The following is an 8,515-nucleotide window of genomic DNA, read 5'->3' on the forward strand; positions in this document are numbered from 1 at the left end:
AATGGTGTCTAATGTTCATGTGACAATCAAATAATTAAATTTTTCTGATGTAAGCAAAAAATATTGAATGACTCAATTAAATATGCAGTTATGCATATTTAAACTTGAACATGTTACAACAGATATGCATCTATCATATAATTTGTTTTATTAGATTTTGTATTAGATTTTTTTTTTTTAACATGACAATATAATTGGCAAATCCTTGACCTTCTGGTCAATCATATGGATCACAAGGCCCAGCATAAGCCATCACCACCCTCTGACCATTCTTCTCTCTCACTGACTCTGTTACACACACACGCACACACACACACACACACACACACACACACACACAACACACACACGCACACACACAAACACACACACACGCACACACACAAACACACACACAACACACACACACCACATACACACACACACACCACATACACACACACACACACACACACACCACATACACACACACACCACATACACACACACACACACACACACACATCACATACACACATGCACACACACCACACACGATGACTGACCACACTGGCCTTATATGTTTGTTTTTTCCGCAGGTTTCTTTTTAACTTGACCCCTGTTCGTGTGCAGTGATTCCCAGAAAGTGTGCTGGTGTTGATGGTGGTGGGTGAACAGCTGCAGGAGGGGCTTTGTCAGATAAGGATGGCATTAGGTAAGGCCATTAGTGTCCTGTGGATTATTGTAATCCAGCCTCTCTATCACTTCTAGCTCGGTTGCTCAGTCTGCGGTCGGTCTCGTCTGGTTTGAAGCAGGTTGGAAGATGGCTCTCAACATGCAGCGTTTCCTGCTGACCCTGCTTCTTCTTGGGGCTCACGGTACGATTACAGTCTTAATAGTCTGGTCCTTGTGCCTCTGTTGAGTTATGAACCTGTAATCTATGTTTGTAGATATTTGCCTCAGATTTAGTATGTGGTGAAACTTTAAAAAAAAATCTCAAATGTCGAACAAGTTCCTCGCTTGTTTCTTTCAGGATCATCCATGTTTTTGTTTGGTGACATTATACTCGATTCTCTATGTCTGTGTTGTGTTCATTTAAACTGTTTTTGTTTTAATGCAGTTACACTGACAGATTGAGGCACAGACTTTGTTTGCTAAAATAAGCGACTCGTCTTTCTTTTTCCCTCTTCTGCGCTTCACCGGCTGCCTGGACCTTGTTTTATTTTCTGTTCATCTGCTTGGACAGTGTTCGTCAGCATTTATGCTCAAGAGGTACGAAGAAGCCTCAACAACACAGCACAACTGTCAGAGATGATTTCACTCTTAAATCAGTACAATTTGCATAAAATGTAGTTGGATCAGCCACAACAGAGCCATGTTCAGATTAGAGTTTGTTCAGCTGTTGTTTGTCAATGTCAAATGAATTTCATTCAATAAAACCCTGGAATTAGAACCTGGATTAAACCGTTCAATCTAAATATATAGCAATATTTATGTATTTATATACTTTTGGTATTTCTGACGATGTTATGTTAGAGGGCATCTATTGAATGTTGTCCGTGTGTGTCTTTGAGACGGGTGTGTCCGAGGCATGGACCAGCAGGTCTTGCAAGTGTGACTGTGAAGGAGGAGAATCCCCGACTGAGTTTTCCTCCATTGCGTCCGGCTCTTCCATGGTGCGAGGAGTGGACTGCATGCCAGGTAATGACCATTAAATACAGTTCAGACACACAGTGTTTTTTTTTTGTGCCAGTAAAATGAATGATTTTCATTTAGTGCACTTAAATCTCAAACTGATTTTTTTGTTTTGGTTTTCCTTTAGTGTAAGAAATGACACTTTACCACACACTGAGCAGGGATTTCCACTCTGTGACCCACTAATTAAGTGACTTTTGATGAATGCATGATCAAATTGTACCATTGAACTAATAATAGTACTTACAACGTGGAGTAAATTGTGACGGGAGGGTTAGACTCAGATCATGAACATGCAAAGCTGTTATTATTCTTTAATGGATTTATTTTGGTTTATGAAAAGTCAAATTATTATAATATGAGACACTTGAGAGGCTGAACCACCAATTTTAGGGGCATTTTCCTTGACAAATGATTTAAACAAATAGTTCAGTTTAGCCAATAGAATTCCTGTCGGTTGACTAATTGACAAATCAACAAATCTTATAAGCTCTACCATGCAGATGGATGGACAGTTTGTGTGTGTGTGTGTGTGTGATAGAGACAGAGAGGGGGGATCTGTATATGTACATGTACACGCATGAGTGCATTAGACTCCAGATTTGACACCACAGGGAAGACATGCTCCACTGGACATCCTCGGGGAAGGTGATGCAGATGGAGAGAAATACCTCCGCCAAGGCAGCACAATCCTCTAAATTCACTCTTTCAACAACAGAAAGTGTGGTTTGCGTCTGGATCTTCATCTCTGTCAAAACAAATAAAATATAGACAGATATGGACAATCATGGGATACATGTGCTGAAGGTCATATTCAGAAAAACCCAGAGATGCTCTGTCTCACTATGTAAACCCTGTACATGGATCCAGATGCAAACCAAAAACGACTCACTTTGAGTAGTTGAAAGTGAAAGTTAGTTCTTGATCTCAGAAACAGCCCTTGACAAAATAATCTCACCACAGCTTCCACTGGTGAGCCTGAGATATAAAGATCACACTTGAATTATCTCAGACTTGAGGAGAGGAAGGTGGCAGAGCTGATGTGCGGTGGAGGGGTTTTCCTCTGTGAATCAATGTTTGTGTCAACTGAGCCACAAATCACATGGCAACGGGAGACGGAGAGGAGAAAGAAGTTCAGTAGATAATCATTATCTCAGAACGGGATGCTCAGATTACGGGGCTCGTAATAGACTGCACCAATCGCACAATCACAGAAACCGGTGATTATCCACCACATGGACCTGGTGATGAGAGATGATGAGTGAGAAAGACTCTCTCCTGTGCTGCATCAGACTTTACGTCTCCTCGGTTCTTCTTCGTGTGTCTCCCCTCTTGGTTTTCTCATGAATCCAGCAAACTCATTGTGTTTAATTTTAGTTGGGAAATACATTAGGGAGGACTTCAGAGTTGCTCCCGTTACTGTTATGTTATGTAAACACTTATCTGCTGACTGACTCACACAGACGCTGCTGCTGCTGCTGTGTGCGTTGTAATACTGGGATTAGACAGGATGTGACCCTGTGCCAGATAGGCTTAAGCCAGTAGTAAACAAAAGCGCAGCAGGTTACTTCGACTACAGTTTCACAGCTGATGCTTTTTTCTGAAACTTTAGGGGGGGGGGGAAACTCCCTCATGTGCATCTCTCTCATCTCTCCCATTCATAAATTTCTAAATTTGCTAAGTCAACAAAGGACTCTCATTTGTTTGAATGTTAGTGAGAGGGCAGGTTGACAGATCAAAACATGAGAGCAACACGGTGCTAAAGCTGTGGAGAGTAGAACATGACCATCTGTTTGCCTGCCGCCCTAATGGACATCACTGATCTCTCGCTGTGGAGAATTAAACTGCAGGCTTTTAGTACGGGGATATGGATCACACCGGGGCTGCAAACAGCGGGGGCTTTGGGAGCAGGAGGGTGTGAGGATGGGAGTTGGCAGGGGTGAGGATGAAGAGAGAGGAAAGCATAGAGATAGATGGAGAATTAAGAATCCAGAGAGGCTTAGTGATGATCACTGGTTGCTGGTCACGTTTCAGTGTTTTACCGCTTTAGCTGCAAGCAGATGTGTTTGTTTTCTCCTCCATCGGGGTGGTGACCTTGAAATCCTTGTAGCCAGAAAAATGATATTAACTAAAATAACAAAAGTGATTTAAATGAATACATCTGTTATAAATTTGTCTCTGGTCCTCCTGCAGAGTGTCCATACCACAAGCCTCTAGGTTTTGAGGCTGGATCGGTGAATCCAGACCAGATCACCTGCTCCAACCAGGACCAGTACACCGGTTGGTTTTCCTCATGGCTCCCAAGCAGGGCCCGTCTGAACACCCAGGGTTTTGGGTAGGTCTAAACATTGAAAAAAAAAAATATCTGCAGTTTTATCAACGTGTATCTTTAATCTCTGATAGTGAGGTTGTTGAAACCAATGTGTTTTCATTTGTAACTCACAGAATGTTGCTTTTAACAGAGATGGTTGTTTCTATCTCAGGGAAAGACCCTAATGAAAAAACATCTTGGCACTTACCATCTGTCAGGAACGGTATTAGAAAAAAAAGTTCCTCAAAGAAAATGTCTCATTACATAAGGTGCATTTGGTGAGGTTGACCTGCCAATATGCTCCGGCTTAAAACATTAAAATATAAATAGGACAGGAAAAATAGAAATGCTAAATGAGTTGTGAGGAGCTCTCAGTATTGAAAGTTTTTTTCCTCTAATATTATATGACCACCAATCGACTGATGTGCAACAATCAGTGGATTGAATGTAAAATGTAAAACCTAGATTTATTTATTTGTATGTGTGTGATATATTAATGGTAAGAATTAAATGTATAAATAAATTATAAAGTGAATACAAAACAATGTGTGCTAAAATGTATCCTTAGCACTGAATATCAAAAACTGTTGAATACCCCAAAATGAGTATAAATTTAGCTGCTTCAGTGTCAGGGTCCCGGTATTGTACATGCTGGCTCACTGTCACACTGTCATGGGACAATGGTAATGTAATTAGTTACATATGTGCTTTTCATAATATGACAAGTTAAAACGTCTGCTGTGAAAAAGGGCCTACACTAGCTGTAGTTATGGGTCTTCTCTCTTTGGCTCTAATTTGTACAACCATAGTCAGACAATAGCAGCTTGCATGTTTGGCACACTGCTGTCAGTATTACAGTCAGTATGTGTGTGTTTGTCCACCAGCTGTGCCTGGCTGTCCAAGTTCCAGGACAGCAGTCAGTGGCTGCAGATCGACCTGAGGGAGGTGATGGTGGTGTCAGGGATCCTCACTCAGGGCCGCTGTGACGCTGACGAGTGGATCACCAAGTACAGCGTTCAGTACCGCACGGACGAAAATCTCAACTGGATCTATTACAAAGACCAGACCGGAAACAACAGGGTCAGTTGAACTCAGACAAATCAGACACAACTGGTATCACTGGTATCACACCTTAGAGGGAAGATATGACACTGATTGTCCTGATAGAAATGCCATAACAAAACTTGATGAAATCTGTAATAATTTTGTTAATGACTGGCCTAATTCTGCAGACATAAATAAACATGTCTACATTTGTAGATAGAAATGTAATTTTAATGTCATTATAATAGATTTTTATTTAGATTTTAAACACGCACTGTATTTCTTTCTTATTTGTGCTGTTTCACCAATGCACTCTTGTACGGTAAAATCATGTGTTATCAAAGTTATAGTGCTGGAACAATTAGTGGATTACTCGATCAGTTGATTGAAGAAGAATAATAAACCATTTAATTATTTTATTTAATGCCAAACATTTGCTGGTTCCAACTTTTTAAAAGTGTGAATATGCCAGGTTTTTTTTTTTTCATTGTGAATTGAATTTTTTCCTAGTTTTGGACTGTTGGTAATTTGAAGACATCACCATGACCTTTTGCAAAAAGGTCATCATCATCACTACAATTATTAACAGTAGTTATAGTAGCTTTAATATGACAAGAGTATATTCGGACAGTATTGAGTCAGTCAGTCTAACATAAACAACATGCTGACCTTGTGTTTCTCTCTTTCCTCAGGTGTTTTACGGAAACTCTGACCGCTCCTCATCTGTGCAGAACCTTTTGCGACCACCCATCGTGGCTCGCTACATCCGCATCCTTCCCCTCGGATGGCACACACGCATTGCTCTGCGCCTGGAGCTTCTGCTCTGCATGAACAAATGCATCTGAACCTCTCCTCCCACTGTCCCCGAGGCCTTGTCCCAAAACCTCATCTGTACCTAAAGCCCCATCGTCAAAGAGTGTGCTCTGATATTACATCCACAGATTTGGCCCACTCCAGTTACTCCATACAAAACCACAATTTGAGACAAAAATGTTCTGTTTAAACCTTTTTTTTTTTTTTTTTTTTTAAATACAAACAAAACGGTCTGACTTGTGATTTCATTAAAATATGTGTTTGATATGCTCAATGAGCTTTCATTCACTCCACTCACCATTGTCTGTTTTAAACCAGTCTCACACTGGGGGCTTTAATTTGGTGAGTTCTTAAATAGATTGTTCCATTTGCAATGAAATGGCATAAATTCAAAGCAATAATTAGGCATGAAGAGGGAGAGGCAGCGTTGCTATGGAGGTTGTATCCACAGGTCTGAGACAAGCTCTTCCAAAACATTTGTGTCCTTTCTGTGTCAGGTCAATGAATTTGTATCTGCCTCTCCTGATATGTAATGGTAAACAGGGAATTTACAGCTCAGGACATCTCAGTCAGTCAGTCTCTCTTCTGTATTTTCCTTGAAGGGTAAGGCTGGTGATATCCTATATTTTTCTTACTGTCAACTAATCAAACAAAAATACTAAAACCACCAATGAGCTGATCCTAAGAAAAAATATTATTTGTGTGGCCAACGCATGACAGCTTATTCCTTAACTTTATTATGACTTGAGACTTGAAACTCTTTAGAACTTGAGACTTTTTAGGGACATATAAGTATTTTGACAATTATTACAGTTTTCACAAAATTGCAGTTTACATTTTGTGACAGTTTCAGATTTTATAATGGGTATGTATTGCATGGAATGTTCAGCGCTAGAGTGGATGACATCACACGCACTCTAAACTGCCATCCCTAAAAAAAATTTTCCTCAAAAGAAAATCTGAAAAACTGTTTTAAATCCCACAATTTCCATGTACGTGTTGTTTTGTGGTCCTTTGCGTGTGTGTACATGTCTTTCTAGGATTGTGAGGACAATTTTGTTTAAGAACCATTTTTGTGAGGTCATTTTGGCCAGTTCTGACAGGGTTAAGCTTAGGCAGTTTCTAACACCACGCACACACATACATTGACGGACACACAAACACCATCTCCACCATATAGATATTAACTGTAGTGTCTTGACCTGGTACCACACGCTTTTTGGAGGATCTATGTTAGACAGCTCTACTGCCACACACGACAATACACACACGCACATTGACAGACACAAACAAGTGCACAAGAGCAGTTGCTGCCCAAACTTTCATACAACTGACTGTGATTGGCTAATTAGACTGATTAACTCAGGGCATTTTTTACTGTTGTCTATGTTGTTCTGTTTCTAGCAGGAGAAATCACAGTAGCTTTATTGCAGATGAACTTCTGTTAGGGCATGTACATGTGTGTGTATACATGTCTTTCTATGGTTGTGGGAACAAATTTACGTTCGAAACCATCATTGTGAGATCACTTTGGCCTGTCCTCACAGTTTCAAAGAGCTTTTTGAGGGATACCTGCAGTGACTGAGGTCAGAGTTAGGATAATTCTTTACAACATGAATGAAACTCAAAGTAACATCCTGAGATTGAAACGTGTATGATGGATACGCACCAAGCAGCAGGCTCATTCAAAATTTCTTCAGGAGTTTTCTTGTACTTTAAATGTTATCGTCTACTGGTGCAATCTTCTGTAATTGTGTCATCAGTTCTGCTCCTTCTTGTTCAAACTTTCTGCATGATATAAAAATATGTTCAACTGAGCCCAGTCACCTGGATTTTAGAGTGTGGTAACTATGTGTCTGTATGCTAATCTGGCTGCGGGGACTCCCTGATGGGACTGGTCTGATCAGAGAGGAGGAACCTCCAACTCCAATGCTGGCTTCCCGTATTGGTGAGGCAATGGTCCTGCCAGTCCACACCACAACTGCAGCCATTCTAGCATTCAGAAGAAGAGCGTTTAAGAGCCCGGGCCACACAACATTCGTGGCAGCTCACACTAGGCAGCTCTCCTCTGTACCTCCTTTGTGAACATTTGTGTGTAATTTGTGATTTGGTTTGAGATACTGGTAGTGATTTGTTGGGGACTGGGCTAGGTTTAAAATTCTGATTGTACATCACACCCTTAGAAAAAGACTGTAGATACATTAGGAACAGGGGTGCTGCCTTGCTTGTCTTTTTAGTTGGTTAAGATAGTATAGTTAGGCTCTTTTGGTTCATCTTTCTTTTAAGGTTAGAAATTGAGTTTTGCAGCTCTCCTAAGGTAGAGTCCTCTTTTCGTTATATTTTGTTTTTGATTTAAGCAGCACCCATTTTTGCCCTGTTCCCCTACTTTAGCTGTCCTTTCACCTTGTTTGTTTCTTTGTTTACTTATTTACCCTCCTGGTTATGCAATAAATTTGATTTACCAATAACACCTGGTCATATGTTGCTTCCCTTTCCCCTAACTACGATCTGGGTCATAATATAAACACTGCCCATATACGGGGACTGGGAGGACACACCATGAGTGCCTCATATAAGCACGCCAAAAACAATCATGACTGCAATTAATTGAAACCTGGCTCTGTGAGCAGTCCACAGTCAGTAAATGAAATACTCGGTGAGCAAAATTTCCCC

At 40.6% G+C, this 8,515-nt stretch overlaps 1 protein-coding gene across 1 annotated transcript; it reads left to right on the plus strand.

The window, feature by feature from the left end:
• The first annotated feature begins 703 nt into the window (after nt 1-703).
• On the plus strand, nt 704-8,310 carry rs1a (retinoschisin 1a). Its single transcript, XM_023401651.2, has 6 exons — nt 704-857; nt 1,226-1,251; nt 1,554-1,680; nt 3,868-4,009; nt 4,870-5,065; nt 5,722-8,310. The coding sequence occupies exons 1-6, from the start codon at nt 803-805 to the stop codon at nt 5,872-5,874; spliced, it is 699 nt and encodes a 232-aa protein (XP_023257419.1). The 5' UTR covers nt 704-802; the 3' UTR covers nt 5,875-8,310.
• Nucleotides 8,311-8,515: the final 205 nt, after the last annotated feature.

This window comes from Seriola lalandi, unplaced genomic scaffold (assembly GCF_002814215.2).
Source record: "Seriola lalandi dorsalis isolate HSWRI2012SDOR001 ecotype SW California unplaced genomic scaffold, Sedor1 jcf7180002053712, whole genome shotgun sequence".
In the NCBI taxonomy this organism is placed as follows: Eukaryota; Metazoa; Chordata; class Actinopteri; order Carangiformes; family Carangidae; genus Seriola; species Seriola lalandi.

Coding starts and splice junctions, on each gene's coding strand:
- rs1a (XM_023401651.2), top strand. CDS start 803: ATGGCTCTCAACATGCAGCGTTTCCTGCTGACCCTGCTTCTTCTTGGG. Junction 1,681..3,867: donor AGGAGTGGACTGCATGCCAG/GTAATGACCATT, acceptor GTCCTCCTGCAG/AGTGTCCATACCACAAGCCT. Junction 5,066..5,721: donor ACCAGACCGGAAACAACAGG/GTCAGTTGAACT, acceptor CTCTTTCCTCAG/GTGTTTTACGGAAACTCTGA.